General features: G+C 41.9%; 1 protein-coding gene across 5 annotated transcripts in view; it reads right to left on the bottom strand.

Moving 5' to 3' along the window:
• Positions 1–115: 115 nt before the first annotated feature.
• garnl3 (GTPase activating Rap/RanGAP domain like 3) overlaps positions 116–24,995 on the bottom strand; it is a 75,159-nt gene continuing 50,279 nt past the window's right edge. For 2 of the 5 annotated variants that reach the window (XM_030065883.1, XM_030065885.1), the window contains exons 7-31: positions 22,135–22,198; positions 21,913–21,939; positions 21,050–21,125; positions 20,859–20,957; positions 20,576–20,679; positions 18,543–18,651; positions 18,280–18,325; positions 17,612–17,718; positions 17,402–17,517; positions 16,739–16,861; positions 13,062–13,136; positions 12,810–12,924; positions 12,641–12,667; positions 12,338–12,442; positions 11,389–11,505; positions 10,979–11,145; positions 10,011–10,169; positions 9,466–9,532; positions 8,999–9,106; positions 8,525–8,643; positions 7,875–8,010; positions 5,496–5,555; positions 3,424–3,642; positions 2,342–2,462; positions 116–2,222 (exon numbers count right to left, since the gene is read on the bottom strand). In XM_030065883.1, the coding sequence (XP_029921743.1) occupies positions 2,057–2,222; positions 2,342–2,462; positions 3,424–3,642; positions 5,496–5,555; positions 7,875–8,010; positions 8,525–8,643; positions 8,999–9,106; positions 9,466–9,532; positions 10,011–10,169; positions 10,979–11,145; positions 11,389–11,505; positions 12,338–12,442; positions 12,641–12,667; positions 12,810–12,924; positions 13,062–13,136; positions 16,739–16,861; positions 17,402–17,517; positions 17,612–17,718; positions 18,280–18,325; positions 18,543–18,651; positions 20,576–20,679; positions 20,859–20,957; positions 21,050–21,125; positions 21,913–21,939; positions 22,135–22,198 (2,632 nt within the window). In that variant the 3' untranslated portion in view covers positions 116–2,056. The remainder of the gene's footprint in view (positions 2,223–2,341; positions 2,463–3,423; positions 3,643–5,495; positions 5,556–7,874; positions 8,011–8,524; positions 8,644–8,998; positions 9,107–9,465; positions 9,533–10,010; positions 10,170–10,978; positions 11,146–11,388; positions 11,506–12,337; positions 12,443–12,640; positions 12,668–12,809; positions 12,925–13,061; positions 13,137–16,738; positions 16,862–17,401; positions 17,518–17,611; positions 17,719–18,279; positions 18,326–18,542; positions 18,652–20,575; positions 20,680–20,858; positions 20,958–21,049; positions 21,126–21,912; positions 21,940–22,134; positions 22,199–24,995) is intronic. The other 3 variants (XM_030065884.1, XM_030065886.1, XM_030065887.1) reach the window with 3 other exon arrangements.

Raw genomic sequence — 24,995 nt, 5'->3', positions numbered from 1 at the left:
GAATCATTTGTTTTTACCTATTACATTCTCACTGTACTCTTCTTCAACCCTATATATTTTTTCTTCATTGGCATTTTACATTTTTTTAAACTTTTATCACTTTGTAACACTTTTGACAGTGGCAGAAAATTAACCATAAATGTAAATTATCTTTTTTTTTTACTTTTTTTTTTTTGCTTCCTTGCATATATTTTCTTAACTGGAATTTTACAATTTCTGTTTTTTAAAATTTTCTTATCACTTTGTAACACTTGTCAAAGTGACAGAAAAATAAATTGAGCCATTAACATAAGCTGTAATTATTATTTTTTTTTGCTCCTACTGTGCTTAAAGGGACCAAAACATAAAAGGCCAAAAAAATCTTCAAATCCTTTCTCTTTCCCTTTAAACGATGCTTCAACCCAAAACAACTTACAATAAAGAGAGCTGATTCATCTTTAGTGTGGTTGGTCCTAGTGAGTGTTAAACATTGCACAAGGGCTATTATTGTTTTTTTTATGCAGTTTTAATTTTGCATTTTATTTGTTTAGTTATTATTTCCTCATCAGAGTGGGTTCGGTAGTGTTTTGATCTTAAGTGTCTGGTTAAATTTGTTAAATGTGTCGTAACACAAGCTCTGACCAGGCATTTTGCATGTGTGCAGCACAGACAGTAAATCCTACCCTCTTTTTCCATTTATTTACATGATGATTTCAAGTACATCCTCCACTAACTTGCCTAACTTGCACTAACTAAAAAAAAAGTAGCCTTGTTATTATCTCCGTCGCCCTGCACATCAACAAAAAGACGAAAACTAAAAGCAGTTCACGTATATACTGATTTTATTTATTTCGTTTTACAAGTAGACAAGATAGTTTTAGTTAAAAGTTTTAGTTTGTTCACAAAATCTTGCTGTTTTTTCATGTAAACTCCCAATGTTTGTCATGTTAGTTTTTCAGTTTACAGTACTAAGATCCTCACGGCCCTTTGAGATGCAGAGAGCCACTGTGGTGCCTCGTGCCGTCCCACGTGACGTAAAGTTTACTGACCTCTCAGCGTCCGTCTCAGCTTGTGGTCTGCCTCACGCCGCTAGCTGTGGTAAGGTGACGCAGACCCCCCGGGTGGGTTTTCCGAAGATGCTTTTTTTCAGCGCAAAAGACACAACACGTAGCAAAGGCAAGTCATGCAGATTTAAGATACGCTCATTTTTATGGGCAAGATGTTTAGTGCGTGTGGCAGAGAAGTGCCTCCATGATGGGAAATTATGCTGTAGCTCTGGGTCGCCATGGTTAGTTAATATCTACTGTCAGACGCCAGCATACGGTGTGGTTCAGTGGAGGATGCTGGGAAATGGCACTTGTGGGAGACTTCACCTCCAGCCCTGTCTACCTGTATACCGTGATCAAGGAGAATAATAAGGACTAATACGCGGAGAGAGCATAAAACATTATACTTTTACTAAATATGGGAATTAAATGTGTTTTTTTTTTATATAATATATCTATAAATTTGCATTACAGGCGTGACAGGCATACGTCTGTCGCTGTGTATGCATTTTCATGTATAAACAGATGTACACATACATATGCATATCATACAACATTTGAAAGTGGATTGGAAATAATCACATAATATACAACACATACTTCAAGAGGGCATCGTGAACACAGAGTTTTGTCGTGCCTTGGTGCGCAGATTTACATTCAGTTTTTGGTTTGGGAGGAAACCATAAACATTATCTCCAGGGTGTCGTGGAACTCAGGATAAACCATCTTACATAACCTCGTAGCCTCTTTGGGTTATTCGCTGCAGGGCAACATAAACACCCAACACACAGCGGCTGAGGGACTACTTACGAAACATACACACACTCACACACACACACACACATCTTCACACTCCAGCTGCACCCACCACGTCTGATGAACGGAGCCATAAACAAAAAGAAACCAACAAAAAGAGTTCAACAATAACAACCTGAAAGAAAACATTTTAAAAAAGCAAAACCAAACCAAAATGATGACAACGACAGAACAGGAGAAGGAGGGCAAAGAAGAAGTGCATGATGGGATTGTCTTCACTTTAGGTCCAGGACGTCTTCCTCGAATGACGTGGTGAGGGCGAATGCGCTGGCGAGGGCCGGGCTCTCCGCCTGCAGCACCACCTTCTCCGGCTCCACCTCTGAGCCGGACAGACAATGCCCCTGCACGTCCAGGTCGGTGTCGGCGGACTCTGAGGCTAACCTGCCGTGGACAGAAACACACGGTTCCTCCTCAAACAACAGACCGCTGAGCGTACCTCAAACTGACGACGACGACGATGATGATGATGACGATGATGTGATCAGGCTGCTGTCTCTTACCTGTCGCTGTTTGTAGACGTCAGTGCTCGTGCTTTGGGCTCTTCCTCCGTGTTCTTCTTGCTCATCTTCCTCTGCTTGACGGTGCCACTGTCCGACTTCCCACTCGGCTCCTCTGTCAGGCCTGCTCAGTGAGCACATGACAGCAGCTCTCAGCAGATGCAGTGTAAGCGCAAACAGGTGGCCACTAAATTGTACTTTTTCACCCTGGGGCACAGTTTCTTTGATATAAGAGAATGACTGTAAGTTAACTTGATACCATGTGATCAAAACAGCATCTTTAACGATGACCTCGCGCTTCCCCGGTGGGCATAAAAATTTCAGTCAATAAAACATTCACAAATTTTTGAACAACTGCGCCCCTCCACCTATCATAAAATTAAAGGGGTGCTTCACCCATAATGTATGATATCCCCTGACAAATCCCTGACAAAGAAAGTTTTACTTGGGGGCCTTTGTGGTAAATGTCTATTCCAAAAACGCTAGCCATCTCTGATCCAGTGGAATAACGAGGGTCCATGATTTTGCAACAGCAAAACAGCATCTAAAGTTACGTTTTAAAAGCTCACGTTTGCCAGGTATGGTAGCAGGTTTATAAGTTCAGTCTGTTGTAAGTATGTTAATATTGCATCTCTGTTGTTCCTAGTACACCTATTAAGTTTTTCCATGTGTATTTTTATTCATTTACTATTTTTTTATTATTTTAAGATGCTCATTTGTACAGCCAATAACAACATGTAGAGTATAAATAAAGACACTAATGGTGTAAAATGCATTTTCACTCCTTGCCACTAGATGGCGATAATGACTGGTAAATGGCAGAGTCATCCCTGAGGGCAAAACAAAAACTAATTTTCTCAGTTTAGAACAGGGTTTCTTCACCTTTTCCAATCCAAGGCGCACCTATTCAACATTGTAACGCTGGGGCACATCAGAAAAAAATATATCTCACAAGCTCTTTAGGCAAACCCAGTGTTTGTTAAACAAATGCTGACACTAGTACCAGTTTTCTCATGGAGCGTCGTTAATAAAATGATTCAACACATTGTGGGTATTGGGTAATATTTGCCGTGTCGTTCTTTTACCAAGCAGCTCTTTCCGGGTGCGGCTTGCTATCTCTTTGATCTCCATGCGGGACAGAGAGAGAGAGTGCGTGGCGGAGATGAGGGGCGCGGGGGACACCATGACCGGGGCCGGGGTCGTCAGCACTTTGTTGACCAGAGGCGACTTGAGGGGCCTTTCGATGCTGCGGCCCACCAGGTTACTCAGTGGGATCTTGAAGATGTGCTTACAGGCTGATTCACCTGGGAATTTGTATACAGAAGAGGAGCAGGATGGCGAAAAGCGAGTGGGGAGTAGGGGGTGGGGCGGTAAAGACGGGTGTAAAGGAAAAAGAAGAAAAATCGGACGAGGCGGATGACAATAGAGAGGTAAGGACATGAAACAAGATAAAAGGCAAGGAAGGAAAAGGGGATGACAGGTAAAGAGACATAAATCAGATGGAGAGGGTAGGCGTGGCACTTACAATGAAACACATGAAACACCTGGCTTAAGGGATCATGACAACTTCCTGTCCAGGCTGTTTTGCTGGCAGACAGCATGTGAACCAGCACTCACACAGACACACTCATAATATTACCTCACCATTACCAAGAGTCGGGATTCATCATCAGTAACTCCGTGGATTACGATATATGACTGTGCACAGTATCAGCCAATTTTGGCAGACCATCTCGTATTCATCATACACTGCTCAAATCATTTTGGGAGCAAATTAAATGAATACTTGGACTTTCTTTTCTGACAGCGCTATCTACATGAAAAACTGTACCGCGCCAACCTGCAGTGCCCAATTTCGCCATCAGGGAGCAGTATTGCAACTCAACAGCTATGCTCTGCTCCATTCAGACAGGTTGGAATAGAAACATGGATGTGATTGAATCAATGTGGAGGCCAGACTGCAAAAAAAAAAGAAAAAAAAAAGGACCGTCTAGGTAAAATGTCAGTGTGTCAGAGGTGAGTTAAAAGGCACAAAGAAGAAGAAGAAGAAGAAGAAAAAACCGAGGCTCACAGCCGATATTTGACAGGTACACTGTGTTACGGTTGATAGTGTCTCTCCCTTGCACCCGGGCTGTCAAACTAATGGCATGTAATCCAAATGTGATAAAAAAAAAAAAAAAAAAAAAAAAAAAAAAACAGCATGCAATCATCTGGAATATATAGTCAAGAGAGATCAATATATTCCATCTGTGGGTCTGGACCAGGGGAAGTGTCACACTCCATCTCACTGGCAGAATTTGAACATTATTGAGATTTTGGGACTTGTTCATGGATTGTCCGGAGCTGAGAGCTGATTTGCCACAGGTCTTTGGTGTGGTGTGTGTGTGTGTGTGAGTGTGTGTGTGTGTGTGTGTGAGTGTGTGTGTGCCAGTGGAGGTTGGTAGCGGCAAGCAGCCACATCAGTAACAGCATCTTGTTCACATTACTGATGCAATTACACCAAATGAAACCCTCCCCGAGGAGCAGATACAGCAGGCGTACAGGCGGTTAAAGGATGGGATTTTTGTCAGCGCACCTTCCTCCCCTCTCCTTCAGTGACACCCCCCCCCACACACCCACCACCACCACCACCACCCTCTGTTGTCCACCCGCCAGATTGTGGCACCTCTGTTTGGACTACCACTTTGGATCGAAGAGGGGGCTGACAAAAGTCTCCATGGCGACAGTGCAATCTGTAAATCATGCTGCGGCAGACGTGTCTTCTCCTTCCCCTCTTTTTCTCCCCTCCCTTTGTCACTCTCAACCTCTCGCTCGCACACATGCTCCCGTTTCTCATGCATGCCTTCTCTGCATCTCATCCTCTCCCCTGTAATTTTAACACTCTTTAAAAAAAAAAAAAAATCAGTGGATCTTCTCCTCTTTTATTCTTTGTGCGTCACCGCTTTGCGTTCCCTCTCTTCCTATCCTTTTTAGCTAGTAAGTCAGAAGGGGGATGGGGAAGACATGATGTTCACTTAACATTCAACCAACGTTCAAGTCAACATGCCGCCTTGGAACAGAAAAGGGTGATACACTCTGGGAGCACGTGCATGTTAGTCGGGGCAGCATATGAGCATATCATGAATTGAGGAAGAGTTGCGGGAGATTCCTGCAGTACCTTCGGCATCCTTAGACATGTACAGGGAAAGCTTGGTACCATAGGGGATCCGTATAGAATCTGAACCAGGGACGAAGAAGAGGATTATACAAAACAAAAACGTGCATTGCAGACAAACACGCACGCAACACACATACAAAACAGTGATTTAACTGTGGCTTCTCCCATAGATCTACAGGATCGTGTGGGCCGGAGCTCTAATACACCAACATGAAGAGATAAACAGGACTGAGAGGAAAAGGAGAATCCAATCCAAAGAAATGATTACCCCGACCAGCCTAAAAGCATAAAGCCCATCCTCAGCTAATTGCTGCAGCGACAGCCAAAACTTCCACCCTGTTAGCCTTAATGGAACCTGTAAATATCAGCTCCCCTGAGGAGGAAGAGGAGGCAGCCTTGACAGCGCGGCAGGAGCTACACACCCAGTGACTAATACGAGGACATTTTATTTGGAGGACTACATGTTTTCCTCCTGCTTTGTCCGTCACTGCAGCTGCTAGAAATGCATAGATGTGCTCAATGATGAGACAGAAGTCAGGCTCAAGCAGACTCACTGAGGAGTTGCCTCCACCTTCATCCATCAGTCTGCTGGCTGCATGACAAACGTCTGCTACATCTCCATTTCCTGCTGTACCCCATACTCATGCCCAGTTTCAGAGAGTGGTATCAGTCCAGAGGAACTAAAAGTAGGGGAACAGGTTTCCTTCCTGGCAGCTAATGGTGACACAAAGCAGGATGAAAGCTTGGAGTGAGAGTGGGGCTAGAGGGCTGAAGGAGGGAGCCATTGATCCTCAGTCATCCTGAAAAGTAGTCCCCGCCTCTCAGGACACTTGAGCCGCTCTAAGCTGGGTAAATCTGCTGTTCCATCCACACCACACTTAAATCTTCACTAGCATTTCTAGACTTTTTTCCAAAAGGTCCACCATCCACACTGTAACGCCCCCAAACACTGTAAGTCCCCTATCGAGCCTGACTATGCCCTAGATCAACTGACAAAACTACATCATGGTTTTCAAAAGGGTCCCGTTTGCACCATCCACGCAGCAACAGTGATGGGAATTTCGGTTCTTTGATGGGAACTGACTCTTAGAGCTCAGTTCCTTTTTGTGAGAGCCATTCAAAAGGCCGGCTCTTCACTCTGAGGCTGCGGGGTGACTGACATACAACTGATCTGGCACCAAAATTAAGGTGCTGAATCTTTTAAGGAGCTTTTCTTCACAGTAATTATTTCACTTTTAGCCATTTAGCCAAATTTATTTATAACTTTATAAGGTATTTGTTCTCTTATATTCTTTCATTTATTCATTTAAAGTATGTTGCTCAATTCTAAGAGTTTTAAGCCATATGGGCTCATAAAAGATTGTGCCTATGCTGCTGAAATATGATCAGTCTTACAGGCACAGAGGTTCTTGTTTTATAGTCTTGTCTTTTTTCCTCTCCTGAATGCTCTGTTGTGTTTCACCTGTAAAGTAAGTGCACTTGGGAACCATCTGAAATCACTACCAAGTGTTTTCAGATAAAGCATAACATATATTATATATATTATCATTATTATCAATAATAATACTATTATTATCCTAAAAATGCCTTTGGTGTCCCTCTGAATCCTGATGCTGATACTCCTGTGACTGGTCCTCCTATGACAGCAGCAAAAACTCTCTCACCCCGCTATAATCCTAAAGTCAACCGTATGGGCATATTTTTCCCAGAACTCCATTGGGGTTCATAATGATGTCACCAAGTAGCTACAACAAAAAAACATTACGGCTCTCAGCTAGTATGACTCAGTTCCTGCCGTTCACACCAAAGAGCCTTTCAAAACAATTGATTTGTTCACCAACAACATAACACTGCACCGCCACACAGGACTGGTGTTCAGATTTACACACCTTGGAGAGCGTTTTTGAAAAGCCCAATTTTTGTAGGGGGAAAACGTGTGGACAGATGGCCAAAACAAAGAAAATTTACCTGGCTTAGTGGGGACATGATCTGATTAGTGTGGCTGATTAGTTCAGTCCACCTTTTGGTTATTTGTATTTTGTGAGACCTAAAGGTATGGCAGCATGAGACCATGCCGGTGTGTGGAAGAGCTGCACAAAAAAAAAAAAACAAAAAAAAAAAACACTGGGCCAGATAGAGACTACTAGCAGAGATTCAGCAACACCTAACCCTGGAGGAAAATGTCTGCAGCTTCAACAGACCTGCTGCTGAGACAAATATATGCAAATAAATCTCCAGATCTGGGCCAAGACCAAGATACAAAGTCGAATAGGTCTGTAGGCAACTTTAACATTTGAAAACGTGAAGCCGTGTGGCTGAAATAAAGTAGTTTCATTCAGACATCAGCACCCTCGGGCACTTCTGCTACGCGGGGCTTACCATCACCGAGCGGTGAAGGAAACACGGGCATCTCGTAGCCGGTGGGCGTCTGAGGAGAACTGTGGGAGCTGGTGTCTCTGGAGCTGCAGTTGGAGGCCGAACTCACCGGAGCCGACGAAACGAAATAGATGTCCGACTGGGATGGAGCACAAAAGGACAAAGAGAGGAGAGTGAGGGGACGAGACGGCAAATGGGGAGTAATACCAAGAAACATGAAGAAGGCGTGTATGGGAGGAAGAAGCGTGAGAGGCAAGGAGTGAAACAAGACGGAGAGGGTGAACGACACAGGGGAGAACAGAGCAGAGGCAGAGAGGAAAGGACATATGGAGGAGGAGGGAAGAGAAAGTGTTTGGTATATGCCAGGTGCACTGTTATCTATTTGAAATGATCTTTGTGTATGAATTATGGGCGTATTATCGCTGCTATGTAGCCAAGCTGATTGCCAGCCATATTTCCCACTGGGGTAATAAAGATTGATTGCATTGAGAGAGCTGAGAAAGCTACTTCAGGCAGACTGGGGCCTTGTTGCACTTTTCTGAAAGTACTCCTGTCACAATGGAACAAATAATGAATTATGGGGAAGAAAGCAGCGCATAAGCATAATATTGATTACTGTATTAGCCCTCTCAGTGGCTGTCAATCATACTGACCCGTGAGGCGGTGAGCTGTAGCTCCGGGACCACTGCTGTGTAAACCAGGTTGCCGTTGACTACCAGCCGGATCTCAATGGAGTCCGTTGTGAAGGCCAGAATGTAAGGAAATGCGCACACTGCAAAAACGAGAGCAAACGATAAAAGTAAGGTGTCTCTCCTCTGTGATTCCCCCATCCTGCACATTACAGGATGCACAGCAACAACACAGGGCAACAAGCTGTAATGGAGAGGTTTGGGTTTTAAGGTGGCCGGGTTTTAAGGTGGCCATTTGTCTTCTTCCTTTCATTATTCTCTGCGTAAGCAATAAAAATACACAAGCATGGACACACATTTGCGCGCACACACTCCCAAACAAGCACATTAGTCCAATGGCTGCCTGTGGCTACCCTTGGTGTTACCATGGAGACAGCTGGCTCAGGCCAGGCCAGCAGCATGGGCAGGGTGGGGCCCGTTGTTGCCATGGAAACTTACCGATAGCCTTGGGCATCTGGTTCCAGCTGAAGTGGAAGTCGGAGGTGTTGGACTGGATCATCGGGGTGGAGCCGTTGAACGGGCACACTTTCTTATAGTAGCAAATGTCTGCACAGGGGCACAGAGGACACATTCTGCTTTGAAATGAGGTGCTTACATTGTTTTCTTCTGTTTACCTCTGCTCTCTTTGTGAGTGATGCTGCACAAGGACTGGACGCAGCATTTTATTTCAAGCTCAATTAAATCTGAGATCTGTATGTACCGTTAGGCAGACAGAAACAGGCACCACAAAGCCTAGCATTGATGCTCTCTCCAACTCTGACCCTTATTATCCCAGACAGTCTATGGTTTGAGGTTCACTCCACAAAGACGTAAGGGCAGAGGAAAGCTCAGATTTGATGTTAGAGACAGGGACCCAACTCAAATAACAACGTCTGAAAGAGTCCGAGAGAGAAAGAGAGGCTTACAGTTGTAACACAGTAGCAGGCCGGCCTCCCCATCTTCATACACATCAATGGCTGCGACAAAGTTTACCTGCAGGCGAAAAGAGAAGCCTTCAACTACACAAGGCCATTTTAACAAATAATTTCATCAAGAACCATTCAAGCTACATTTACTCATAATATGTATCATTTTTAAAAAAGATTTATTTCCTATTCAACCTATTATTTATCCTAGTTAGAAAACATAATTTTTTTTTTTTTTAAAGGAGATGTGGCAAAAGCGGGACTAAAATTGTTTATTGGAACAGCTGTTCATCCTCCAGCCTGCCCGGTCATTTCTCCTGCCCCTCCTCCCCAGGCGGTGGCTGTGAATGAGACTGTTGATTCAACGAAGCAGTGTAGTAATAAGAAGGTAAATAAAGCAACCAACTGAGCCTGTTGCAGCTCTCAGGTCTGTTCAGCTTCAACAGATATCACATGAAAGCAAATGGAGCGGTGGGGGGGTGGGGGTGGAGGGGTTTGAGAAAACGATGTGGCTGGTGTATGTGCATGTGCGTGATGTGCCTCACCCTGTTGGCGTCTACATGATGTAGCCGATAGGCATCTCCAGTGCTCTCATTGATCAGATCAAACTGATGCTTGTATGCCACGCAGATCATGTTGTCGTTCTCCCCCGTCGGCCCGTCCACCAGCGCCATCACCACCGGAGGGTCACACAGACAGATCTCCTACCAAGCGGATGGTACACAGCAATGTCAGTACACACACAATGCACACACACACAGGCTTTTCACTTATATACTGTATATCTACAAGGATATACAGACATATATACATGTTTAGACAAGTAGCTAAATAGATAAGTACATATATGAACTCTCTGACAGTCCAGATGAAAAGTAGCCATTTCTGGCTAATTCTAGCACAGTTTTTTTTTTTTATGTTGATTGATGTGCATTGTCCCTTTACAAATAAGCACAGAAACAAAAAGAGAAAATTACAAAATAAGTGAAAGAGACGAGCACACCTCTCATCTTCCTTTGATGTGAAGCAGCTCAAAAATGTTCAGAACTTATTACGATTTATTCATTTATTTATTTATTTTTACATAAAATTTAATTGAAAGGTTTGTGCCATTTTTACTGTGCAAATATTAACTCTTTGATACCCAGGAGACTGTGGGTGGGCACCTTCTGAACAAAATTCATTTTGTTGCTTTTAATTTTCCACTTTTTTTAACGGGGATTTTTTTTTTTTTTTTTTAGAATTGTTATTTCTAACTTCTCTTCTTTTTCTGTGTTTTTCCTATCTTTTTATATGTATGTATGTATGTATGTATGTATGTAAATAAGATAAGTTTCTGATTTTTTTTTTTACTTTCTACTGGTTTCTTGCTGATGGCTTCTTTTTATTTATTTTTTATTATTATTATGTTTGGTAATTTCTTATTTTAGGGAACAAGCTGCAGAAGCAAGAGGGAAATGCCCATCCCTCTTCCTTTCTTCCATTCACTTTTTATTCCTTCAGTCTGCCGTACCCGTATATACTGAAACTCCTCCACTGGCGACTCTGCTCCTGCGGCGATGGCACTGAAGCCCTCGAGGCGTGGCTGTTTCCTGGTGATGAGGAGGAGTTTGTTCCTGATGGCTGCCACTATCCTCAGCTCTGAGCCGTGGTGGGTGTTTATAGAGTACAAATGACAGCCTGGAACAAAAGGTCACAGGGGCTTACAGAGAGACGGCAGTGTATTGGACACGTGCTGTACTGTAGGTGAGGCGGGCCATTTCCACTGGCACCAACCCCGCAGGATCAATGCATGTGGCTGTAAGCAGAACAAGCTTCACCGCCTCACCACAGACAGCTGGCATCACACCAGGGCTGCGTTTTAAAGGCGATGTACGCGCGCGTCTGTGTGTGTGATCCTGCGTACATGCCGTGTATACATACCTTTAGTTTTCTCCAGTTTATTCTCCCGGCTGTCACACTTGTTTCTGACAAGCTGCCTCTCCTCCAGGCCTCTCCTCAGTGCGCTGAGTCTGAACACATACAGCCGAGCATCCTTCCCTGGAACCCAAAATAAAACGAGCTGGGTTTTGCATCAAGGTTACTCATAATTTGCTATCTCCTTTTAGTATCCGCCCACAGCTGCACAGTGGTGCCATACAGCGAGAGAACTTCCAGAGGGCTTCTTAAGGCAATAGCAAGAAAAAAAAAAAAAAAAAAAGAGACTCATCGAAGCCCACGCACCGTTGTGACAAATGTTAACGCTGCCATCACATAATCACTATCATAACCCAGACCAGCACTGTTTGTCAATGGTGAGGAGAGCTCATCCTTTGCTGCATAATTAATGACAAGTGCTTCCGTTTTTTTAAAATACTACACACCATGTTTGTGAGTATACTTTAGATGTTATACGGTTAACTGAAGTGTTTTCCTTTCGATCTACATCTGTGTGTTTGCCTGTATTTGCTGTCTGGTTCCCTTACTGCCCGCTCCACTTCTGCTTTACAAAACAGTAGGAAGTTCATTCAATAGGTCAATCCGGTCCTGCAGGACGAATGGACACACACACACACACACACACACACACACAAATACACACAACCCCCACAGGGATTGGTTCTCTATAGGTCAGCTTCCTCAGATCACAATGCGAGATCAATGTGCTCACTGGAGCAATGGAGACGGAGAGGGTGAGCAAGTGCTCGACAAAAGAGAGAGAGAGGGGGGAGAGGGAGATAAAAAAAGAAGAGGAAATAATGACAAAGTAGAGCCGCAAATACTCAAATAAAGCAAGAGATGAGTGATAGAGCAACAGAGAAAGAGTAGCATCAGGGGCGCATGGTGCACATGGTGCCTCCTCCCCCTCTTCCTCCTTGTTATCCGGGCCTACCTTTGTCAGCCCTGGTGATAAGGAGGTCCTGAGGCTCGAGAACGTGCATCTGCTTCACCATCATGGTTTTGTCGAACACCTGCACCGGGGGCAGCGTCTGCGTCTCTGAGGCACAACGCAACAGCAGTTAAAATCTCTCACAGCTGGTACCCAAAGTCAAACTATTTGTAGACATCCAAAGCTTCCGTGCTGAGTTGTACTTAATCAGATTTAAGCCAAACAGTTGGACTACACAGTAACATGCACAAAACCCAACGTGCAGCCAAGCATGCAATGGAGGGCAGGGATTGTGTGGCATCTCACCGGCGCTGGACGAAGCCGGATCAGGGCCTGAAACACAGAAATCATCATCATCATCATCATGTTAGTCACTGACCTTGGCTCTCTGCGGAGTATTGATGGCTATGAATGAATGAACGGCTTGAGTCTTATTTTGGAGGACAGAGGGTGATATCGATGGGGATGACCTCACCGTCTAACAGCATGACTCCCGCCGTGTCCGTGGCAACCAGCAGAGACTGACCCCAGGAGTCAGCACACACCATCTCATAGGGGAAGGTACTGCAGAATGACTGGGACTCCCATGGCTGCAGAACACACACATACACACACACACAGGACAACACACATTAGAATTATTATCTATTTGCATTGGCACAAGTTTATGATACGCTTTAACATCAAAACTGGATGCAACATAATGCGTAAAACACGTTGCTCTCACCTCTTTCCTACAAAGGCCTGTGGTAACGAGGCTGGTAGGGGCGTCTCCTCTCACTATGGTCTTCAGCTTTAGTGCCTGGAAAGTAACACACAGCAAACTCAACTGTTAATCCCGTATGATAAAGATGGTGTTTGATTCCTCGTTTCTTGTGTTTTACTTCAATCTAAACTCTTAAAAACCAGAGCCTGAGATGCCAACCTGGAGCGTCAAAGGCTACACTTGATCTATGTTCAGGAATTTTCACGTTAGAGGACGTTGATGCATTTTTTTGTTCTCTTTAGCACATTTAGCAGCCTTCTCGAAAAATAGACACCCCCAGGCTGAATCCGTGGTGAATACAGAACCTATTTGTCTGGCCCAGATCAAAGGCCTGATGAATTTCTTAAAGATATTATTGTGTTTTTTTCTTGTCTCCACATTGTTGATTGTTTGCTTTTTGCTGCTGCGTATTCGACAATGATGTTTTTGTTTTCACTGTAGGTTACTATTTTTGTTTCATATGCAGAGCTATTATTTACTGATCTTTACATTTGCCATGTTTTTGTCTTTTTGTGCCATTGATACAGTATGATTTTAATTATTGCTGTTTTTATTGTTTTTGCATGGCCCCAGGAAGATAAGCGACCACTTTATGGAATAGGGATCCAAATATATTATCTAATAGTATACAATTTTGCCATTTAACTGATCTAAAACACTTTTTTATTTTATTTTTGAGGATGATATTGGCTGATGATGCTGGTTATGTAGGATTGGATTGGCTACAAATTATTTAACTTAATTTTTATTTATACATCAACATGAACAAGCAGTCTGGGTGGACCTGACTCATAACCATGGACAGCAAGAAGATTTAACATTAATGTATTAGAAAATTCTGTAACACAGTTATACAAGAAATAGTAAAAGACAGAAAGAGCATAGCTGTTACACTTAAGAGCTATGAAAAAGACTTCAGACCTTTATGGATCTGAGGCCTTACGCAGGTGGGTGCAAAAATAGGAAACAATTACAGGCAGGCATGAAAACATGAAATCTTTATGTACATAAAGTGTGACATTTTATCATGATGAGTATGAACACAGCAGGTCACTTTAATTCAAGTCACAGGCCTTGGCTTGGCCCAATGAAACTGGCTAACCAATAAATCAGCAGGTCTACTTCTCTTTGTTTTCATGCTTCACAGCACAAGGCGCAGATGCCGGGGCTTGGAGTTTAAGTGCTTTATAGATAGCGAGATAAATAAGGCACAAAACACAAATGGCAACAGAGAACAAAAGGCAACAAACAACTAGGAAACAATCGCTTAAAAGCAAGTCTCAATAGTGTGTCTTGGAAAGTGATTTAAAAAACACAGACTCTGCTGGGCTAAGTGATGCTCCTCTGTGTAGATGCCCAAAAGGCAAACGCCTGATCACCTTTTGTTTTCAGTCTAGACTGAGGAACGCACCAGAGAGCACCAGAACCACCAAAGTACAGCAGCTATGTCATTTATCACCAGTGAAAATTGTGAAAGTTGCATTTTGCATGAAATGGAAGTGTAAGAAGGTCTTTTCACTGCAATACCCTAAACTAATTAAGCTTATGGAAATGAAGGTATGGATCACCTTCTCAGAATCTGTAAAATGTAATGATTTTATTTTATATATTATATATATATTTTATTTATTTTTATTTTATATTATATAATTATGTACATAATGATTTTATGTTTTCATGCCTGGCGGACACAGGTACAGCTTGTTACCTATGTGGGCTTACGATCCATAAAGGTCTGAAATATTTTCATTGGATATGTATTTCTTTATGGATAACAAAAATTGCTACTCTGGGGCCTTTGTATTTTTTAATTACTTCATGCATCATTGTTGTGCAGAATAATCAAAACAATGATACAGTGAAAGAAATGATTGTAATATGCTGTTGCCAAGTCAGTTCACTGCCCATGGCTCTGATTCAACTGTTCCCAGTCTGCCTTGGTATGTGGATATCTGAATGGAAACGGCCAAATTTGTAGCTCAGAAAGGGACCGGTCAGCGATGCTTGTGCTCTCTGTATTTTGTGTGAATTTTGTCATAATTCAACTCGTTTAATTGAGACTCCACCTGCCTGCTTGTCTATATCCTTTCCACTCCGCTTTTTGCCACAGGTTTCAGTACTTAAGGAAACAAAACAAAAACACCAAATACCAAAGCAGCTAAATGATTAAAAAAAAATAAAGAAAATAAAACAGGAGATATGTAACAAAAAGACAGATTTCCTCAGCTGTAGTGAATTCACTGCATTTGAAAGCCCTTTGATGTGCGCGCCGATGCCAGACAAGTCAAGGATGTTGTTAAAACAGCCAGCAACAAGTGGTGCTTTTGTGGAGCTGCAGCCTTGCCTTTCACAAAAATAATGGAGCATCGAGTGCTGATCAAAAATGAGCAATACTCCGTAGACACACTGTTAAAAATGAACACGTATATTTAGTGCTGTAGTCCTCTACAGTCTGTGTGTTTTTGCTCAGCGCTGATAGTGACTGTGGGCTCAATTTCACTGAAAATGAAGTGATTTATTCATTTCGTCTTTTGCTATGGCACTTGCTATGGCCGTCTATTACATGAGACTAAGCTCGGGTTTGTCTGCTTTCAAGGCATGATACATGCGCAGACACTACAGAGGAGATGAGTATCAATGTGGTGACATCCTCATGTATAAAATAAGTGAAGTCTAGTGAAGGTATAGTGTGGGTATTCTCACACACTAAAATACAAAATGTGAGCATGACAGGAGAATCATATCTATTCTATTCTAGATGAAAGACATTATGCTAAAACATGTCGAACACCTGAAACTACACCCTCTTTGCTCTCATTGTGTGTGTGTGTGTGTGTGTGTCCACCGCTCTATGTGCAGATCTGCAGCCCATCTGAGCCCAACAGGACCCAATCCTATCAGAGGGTTCAGGCTGGGCTTGGCCTCATTTTCTACTGAAGACATTAGGCTTGGGTCGGGCTTTGGGAAATTAAATTTTAGGCTGAGACTATGTATGTTATTGTTGACATAACAATGTGTACAAACAATACACAGTGGGGGCTGTAGGCTGTTCTAGTGTTGGCTGCACAAGTCGTCCACATTAGTTTTCCTAAAACTAGCAGCACTGTTGTGTTTTGATGACTTGAAATTAGGCGGAGTGATATCGTATCTCCACCAGAAAATAGTCCCTGTGACAACGTTTGCTTTACACATGCAATTATCAGCTCTGTGGTTTATGAATGGTGACGACTTTGTTAGCTGCAGACGCAGAACATTATAAGGTGGGTGCTTCAACCAAAAATTCAAATTTGAAAACTGAGGGATTTTGATTATGTGCTGTAAAATGTGTAGTACCCCGCATGATTTGCAGAATGGTTCATTGCAATGTAAAATGTGGGGAAACTGTAGTAAATGGGCCAAATATTTCAAATCACTGGTTTGGTCCTTTAAGGTCGGGCTTGGCTGGCTTTGTGATACAAGCTGGGGTCACGCATGTATTTCAGGCTCATGCAGGGCTCTAGTTTTGCTGCATCAATGTACTTTCTGTGCACGTGTGTGTTGGTTCAATGCTCACTGTAGACATCTGCTTCTTGGCTCATCATATGTGTGTATTTGTGTCCATGTTTGTGTGTGTGGTTGTGTGCTTGTGATTGCATTACCTGCCCTATTCTGACAAATTCAGCCTGCCGTGCCTCCTCTTTCTTGCGTGCCGACTTGGGAGACTCCGGGAGGACATCGCTGAAAGAGCGTCGGTTTAGCATGTTCTGGGGAGAAAAGGGAACCTACACATGGAACAACAACACGCAAAATGTGGCAGGCACACACACACACACACACACACACACACACACACACACACACACGTACGCACAGAGGGAGAAAGAAAGCAGAAAGGGGTCTGAGAGGCTGACCCTGACAGTGGGTTAGGACAACAGCAGTGCAGCATAGCGAGACCGCGGCTGTGTGAGCAGCAACAGAGGAAGGAGGGAAAAAATAAGTGAAATATGAACAAAAGAGATGTGAGGAGAGCGAGCCCTCCTGAGAAAGACAGCATTGCAGTAGTATCCAGTCGGTGTGATGCAGTATGCAGAGGCAGGGGCTGCAGTGGAACAGAGCAGAACGCCACAGAGCAGCAGACACACTTGCTGCCAGTGGCTGGAGATACAACAGGAGTTTGGAGAGGACCACAGCACACTAGGCCAAAAAGTAAAATGTCCTTCCAAGAATGGACCCAAAACAGGCCTGTGTGGCTTAGATTAGACTAGATTAGGCCGTGTTAGTCTAAGGTGAGAGTCAATCCAGGCTGGGTGTGCCGGCGGTACCTTGTGCAGGTCAGGCATGAGGTCTTGGTAGAGCGAGCGGATCAGCATGTCGAGGGTCCGCTGGCGCTTCTGGGCAAACGTCGGGGTCTCCAGTGTGGCTTTCTCTCCATTGATTACTGCAGCAGATTAATAAACATAACAGACAGAGAGAAAAGATGTGGCATGGCTCTTGGCTGTGACATGCATTCTAACGCTTTTCTTGGCACTTACGTTTGACTAACAAAAAGTCCCTGAATTCTTGGTGGTCAGTAAACACAGGCGGAGACGGGAGAGGGGGTCCAAACAGCGGAACGCTCTCCTCAGAAAATATCTTCAACCTGGGACAGAGAACAGGAATGTCACTTCTCTTACACCCCCTGAATGTGAGGTAGATCACATAATCATTTATAAAGCACTTTTAAAAACAACTGGATCCAAGTGCAGCACAAAGGGTTAACACTTTATAAAAGCCATCATTAATAAAGAATTAATAAGTAAACATTATTAATTATAATTTGATTGTTTGTTAACGATAAAATAACTATTAACTAATGTTTAATTAATCAATTAACCATTTATTAATGAGGGTTATTATTAGGTTTTACTCACAAAAGCCCATAAGAGTACATAAAAACACACAAATATTAAACAACAACATGACACTGCCAGAATAAAAACAACAACAACAACAACAATATATAACCATACAAATCAAGATGACAAAAAAGCTAGAGAGGAAAAGTGAGCATTGAGCTGCAACTTGAAAGAGTCAACAGATCTGAGTCTCTGACAACCCTGAAGATTAAAAAAACAAACAAACAAACAAACAAACAACAACAACAACAACAACAACAACAACAAAAACATACCACTGCATTAACTTAACTAAAAACACTCACCTGTAGCTGTCATTCTGGCTATTATACCTAACTAATGCAAAAATATCTGGAGGTGAAGTAAAGGATCCAGCGTAACAATAGTTGAGACACAGAAAGACATTTTCAGAGTTAAACACAGCAGCCCTATATGGTTTCAAGGTTATAAGAACCAAGGAGGAGGTGTTAGTATTCAGGTCTGGTTTCCGTTCGTTAGCCGGAGCCGCCGCGTGTCACCAAGTGTCAGTAATTGCCACGCTGACAGCCACTTTCCATGTGAAGGATACGGGTGAAGTGGGACCGGATCATGGAGGGCTTGAAGGACGGAGAGGCGTCATCCCCCTCCTGGAAAACTATAGTAACAATGTCATTTCCGATGTGTCTTTTCCTCTCCACCTGGCAGCGAGGACAGAGCACAGAGATGGACGATGAGAGTCAGCGACCGAACAGGAACGCCATGAATCTGTGTGTGACGGGCTCTGCTTTTAAACTTAAGCAGCACTGTTTATGCTGAGGGAGCTTATGGGTGTAAAGTGTTTGTTTTCACTACCGACAGGCAGAATTTTTTTATTTCAAGGAATCCAATTATGTCGCAAATCCAGCGACAAACAGCCCTTTTAAATCATTCTCATTAATATTGGCACTTCAGAGGTTTTTTTTCCGGGAAAGCAAAAAAATCTTTGAGTCTCTGTTGCTATCTACAAAGTGTCCACATCCAGTCAGGTGCCACAACACTGGCTTCCCTTCTGTGCAGAGTTAAGTCAGTAGAGTCTTTTCTCTGCCAAAAATAATAAGACCAACTGAAAATGAGGCAATTTGACGTAAGCCAAACGAACAGCAATTAAAATCACTGCCATTTCTCTCATAGTAGTGTGCATTTTATAGCACAGCCAGAGGAATCCAACTTGGCCAGAGGTAAGTGATCTGACCAGAGATGGAGAGGCAAAGGGGGCATGGAGAGAAAGGAAGAGAAAGCAAAAGAGGATGGAAAAAATAAGAGGAGTGTCAGGAGGGAGAAATGGTTCGATCTAGCGTGGATTTGTAAATGTATCACAGTGATATGTACGCGGGGGAGATTCAGTATTTTGAAATTGTAAAACAATCTGGGCTGTGACGATAACCGCATTACCATGATTATGTGATGCCGACCGCCGGGTTGAGCTTGTCAGTGTCATCACAGCAATTTGTATGGGCCAAAAGGCAAGTTGAGATGTGTGAAATTTGCCAATGTCAAAATTATCAACATTTTATATCCGCATAGAGGCACAGGACAAAGAACAGTGTGTTCAGGCGGACCTTGGTTCTGAGTCACTAGGAGGTTTGGTTCCAGAGACATGGGCCTGTAGCCTCCTGTTCGGCTTTTGCTTTTTTTAAACTGCATTCATTCGCTGCTTATTCACCATGGTAGGTAAAAATCTGCACCATCACAGCCCTACTTCCAAGTAAGGGACTTCTTCGACAACCAGATAAAAAAGTATTGTTGGAAGGAAGCGACTGCAGTGATCGGGACATTTAGCAAAGCGTATAAACAAGAAACAGCAGAATAAGCTGAGACCTATATAAGGGCCTGGTAGCACGTAGAAATATGTGAGCGAATATCATAATGAAAAATATGAGGATGTACTTGGGACTGATATATCAAATGACACATGGCTTCATATGTCACATATGTAAGACATATTCAACCTTCAACCACAAACTCAAAGATGTGGAAGGAATTCTGCTGGAAAATTAATGTTAGATATTTCATACGTCCAAAGTTTAAAAGTAGAACTCTTTGTAAACAACAACCATACTGGAGGTTATTAATGTTGGCCATGTCCATGTGTTTTGGAGCTGTAAGAAGATGGAGAAGTACCGGAATGATGTATGGATTGTGCTGAAGGCAATATTTGGACATGAAGAACCCCGGATTGAGTAAGACACTAAACTTAGCTGATCTGAGCCAGGAAATCTGACTGGTGCTTAATTAAAGTATTATTAGCAGCGAGTAAAAAAGCAGTTACAAGGCTGTGGGCACCCTCTATACGAGAGACAATGGCTGGATGGAAGGACTAACTTGTACTTTAAAGATACAAGAAACTTAAGAGACTTTTTTTTTTTTTTTTTACAGTTAAAAGAATCAACAAAAATCTAAGTTACGAAAAAAAAAAAAAGACAACAAAGTTCTTGCCCCATTAGTTCGAAGCCGCTTTTTTTGTCTCTCTCATTTGTGTATTGTATTTTTCTGGCATGATGGAAATACGCATTACTGAATAATGAGCAATTCAGGGTCATATGAACACACACACACACACACACACACACACACACTGCACACCTGCTGTTTGTTCTCCTTAGAGTAAGGTAACATGGTGGACACATGGAACATGAGCTCATGGCCCTGATACACTGTGTAGATGGATTTCATTCCTGTAGTGTCATCTGCAGAGAGAAAGAGGGAGAGAGAAAGAGAGGGAGAGAGAGAGAAAATGACTGAGAGAAATGCAATAGGATGCAGAGCGGAAAAGCTGTGCAAAATGAATGAAGACATCTCCCAAATTGCTTTACAACACAAGAAAAGGACTAAAATAATGTCATTTAGCAGATGTGGGATCTCTTACTCTTGGTGTCCAGCCCTCCGCGGTAGCCGGCCCATCCCTGCAGTGTGATGGTGTCACCTAGCAAATTGAGAAACTTATCGAAGCTCTCACTCCCCGACTCTAAAACACACAAAACGTTTGCTCGGTTGGTATCTTCTGACTGCAGTGTGTACTGTGAGGATTCAAATCAAAGGAGGACTTGCATCATTTACCATTGCTAAACATCTCATCGTCTGTGAGCTGTCCATCTTTGGCATACAGGACACCAAATTTGAAGTTGACAGAACCCTGAAAATTTACAAATGGGAAAAACTAAATCAAACAATTGACATTTCCTGTGTTTTAAAAAGTAAAGTTTAAAATGGCACAGAATGAAATATTACAGTCAAACAGCAGAACTTCAAAACTGGACTAAAGTACAAGTAAATGTACTCAGTTACTGTCCACCTCTGTGTGTAACCTCATTCACGCTACATTTGTATTATAATGTGCTTGTCGATGGTGTGTGTGAGCATATGATCAAAGCCAAATCTCATGTCTCTGTGTTGAACATTGCTTAGTTATCTTATATGTAGATGCATATCATTACTGATAATTAATACACATTACTAATTATCATTTCATTGTTTGTTAACAGTCAAATAACTATGAACCAAACCAACTGCATGTAATGAAAAACGCACACAGATGCAAAATGTAGGGCTTATTATTGGTTTCTACTGAGGCAATAAAGACAAAGGCAAACCTAGACAATAATTACCCAACATGAGGATTGCATTAACTATGCAATTACAAAGGAACAGTGGCTAAATGCATAAACATGCAGTAACATTAGGAAAGTACACCAATAGCAATGCCAATATTATTATTCAGGGAATACTTTTCATGCAGGATAATGACTTTGATGGGTGTCTCTGATATGCTGAGAAAATTGCTGAATGGGTAGCGAAACAAATAATAACATTTTTTGTAAATTAAGCGTATTCGCAGTCCTGAATCTTTACTAACAACAGTCAAAAGTGAGCTGTACGGTAGCCTCTGGGAAGAAATATCATATGAAGCTTGACTGTCATACCTCCTGCTCCTCCAACACCAGCAGATCCTGAGGAAATAGGACATAACAGGTATCAGTCTCTGTGACCAGCCGTCCATGTAAACATGACAGAGTGGATATCAGTTGCTTTTTCCTATGCTTCCTGCAGATACACAGTACTGGTGGAGCTGGAGCGATTTGGCACCAGATACGCCGATGCAATATTTCATCAACAATTAGCTGCTGCTCCATCACTGTGCTCACCTTCTGAATCTCTGGGTTGAGGATCTCCCTGGGGCCTCTCTCAAACCTGTCCATGTTCATTGCACTGTGAGAAAGGAAAGGAGGAGGGTGAGGAAGGAAGGAGAGAAGAAGGTAGTGGAGAAAAGGGGGAAGGAAGGGAGGGATTAGTAACAGTGCGGGGGGAGAGTGACGATAGATGGAGGAGATACAGCCCGAAGGGTTACACAGAGAAATGAGGGAGACCTGATACGGGGGATTTCTCTGGTGCCACATGACATTTATACTCCTGCAGAGTCTGCAGGCTGACACCTTTCAGCCTCAGGAAGTTATATTCTCCAGTGATCATAATTTGCTTTATGCTGGGGGAATATTGGTGGATCACCTAGTAGAGTGTGTACCATGTCCAAGTCCTTACTGCAGCGACCCAGCTTAATTTCATTTAATTTCCCCAAAAGTCAATGTCAAAATTTTCAAAACAGAACAACAACAGTGCAAGAAAATGGTGAAACAGTGCAGGACAAAGAAAATCAACCTACTAATAACAAGAAAATGACACTTGATTCAAGAAAATTATAGAAGCAAGTTGATTAGCATTGGAAACAAGTGAGATTATCTCATCCCACGGGCAGATTTTTCTCACTTATTTGAAGAAAAAAAAAAAAACAACAACACTAAATATGAGACTATATGACTTGTTCAAATTCTATTTCTTGTAGTATATTAAATGAAAATGGGAACACCCACCTGCATAAGACAAATCAACATGCCTGGTGAACCAGCTCTGCAGACAATGTCATAAATCATCTCACACAAGAGGAAGAAACACACTAACGTTGGGAAGGACCTTAAAAACGGTCTGTGGTAAAGCTGTGTAGGTTAGTGTCAGAACATGCTGCTAAAGTGTTATTTATTATTATTATTATTATTATTATTATTATTATTATTATTATTATTATTATTTTATTTATTTTTTTTTTTATTATTTTTTTTATATAAGGAATACAAGTGTGGCTTTCAGTTTTGTCTGACACTGCTGGGTGTTGCTGTGTAGGCAGACATTTTTTTTTATTACAAAAGTTTAAATTAAACTCTGGCACACTGTCTAACTTGCAGTGATACATTTAATGTGACACTTTGGTGCTAGACCTTCATCGGGCAAATGGTTAGTGAGAATACAATCTAAATAGTGAGTGAGTGGAAGTCAGCAACTAATCACATTCCCCATGTCTAATAGAAACACCAAGTTACTATAAGGCAGCCTCCAATAACATACCTCCAATAACGTATCTCAAAAAACGCATCAATAAATCATTAGAACCCTTCTTAATAGTTATAACCAAGGCCAAAAATCCCATGAGCCAACATTACATCAATAAATGCATATGTTAGATACCAATAATTCTGTTCTGAGTCATTTTTCTTTTTCATTTTTCTTCTAAATAGATTTATGGACAATGCCAGTCTATTATTATAATACCAGAAAATGTGGACTGCTGCTTGCATTTTGTTTAAATTATTAAAATAAAATAGTGTGATTTTTTGAATCACGTATCGAGAGTCACCGAATTTCACTCCGAACTACAGAAATTTTGGTATGACGACGTCCCGACTCACTCATTATATCTGCCATGCTGCTCAGATGCCATCAGCTTCAGGGTGTTGACAGTATATTAGCACAGACAGTGTGTATATGAGTGTATATGGTGTACATTTGTTTGTTTTTATTTAGATCCCACGAGCTGCAGCAACAGCAGCAGCGACTCTTCCTGGGGTTCATATAAACATTTTCACAACATTTTGCTTGAAATAAAAACATATGTATGTGTAAATGTGCCCCCATACTTCTGTAAAAATAAGGTTATACATTTTTGTTCATGTATATAATTCAATGTAATTACAGCATGCATTAGATACATGCCTATACACATACATAGACAAACATTACACAAACGTACTATTCACATCATACATCACAAATACAATTTTAACATTTTCTTGAGTAATATTTTGTTTTCTTCGACAATCAGAAATGAAGGTAGTATGCTGTTTTCTGCATTGCACCAGTTTATATATAGATCAGTAGCGTAACCTATTTTTCCACATTGATAAATGATTATGCATATTAAGTATCGCTTAGAGTAATACCAGCTGCTCTGGTTTGCATTACCTGCAGTTTGTTGTGCCAGACCAAATAACTGAACAATAGTCTAATTGTGACAATACTACAGCCTGCATCAGCTGTGTAATTAGATTGTTGGGAATATATTTTGAACATCTTTTTATAATTGTCATACCTCTAGCCATTCTTTTTTAAAATTTCATCTTCCTGTTTGTCCCATGATAAATCACTGTGTGTTTACTCAAAGTCGTCTTTTTGCCCGCCCACTTTTCAACTCATTTAATTGAATATTTCCAATCAACATTTAATTAAAAACTAAGTAAAGCTACCCGCCCCCCTTCCAACCCACTGAGTGCTCTGTTCCAGCCTCCACCTAAAAATAGACGCCACTGAGAGATGGATGGAGCAGATTGTTTAGAAAATCAAAAATACTGTTAACTGTGGAAATATGGGCAAAGAAAAAAAGTTTCTCTTATGTGACCCAGTCTTCACAACCTAACAACTGTTGCTGTTGAAGTACTAATGCCTTATAATAAAGTTATTAAGCTTAAAATCAATTTTTAAAGTAGGGCGATCAATACTGTACAAAACAGATAGAGAGATAGATATTTCAATAGACCACATGTGTTCTGAATATGAGACAAAACCATTTGATGTGCCACTTCACACAGCTGGATCATCTACAAATTTGTTTTTAACTCTTGAACACTATTAAGTTGCCTTTTACAAAATTCTGACTATTTAAAAAAAACTGCATGTTGAT

This window comes from Myripristis murdjan, chromosome 12, assembly GCF_902150065.1.
Source record: "Myripristis murdjan chromosome 12, fMyrMur1.1, whole genome shotgun sequence".
Taxonomy (NCBI): Eukaryota; Metazoa; Chordata; class Actinopteri; order Holocentriformes; family Holocentridae; genus Myripristis; species Myripristis murdjan.
This window is presented reverse-complemented; position numbering and strand designations above follow the sequence as displayed.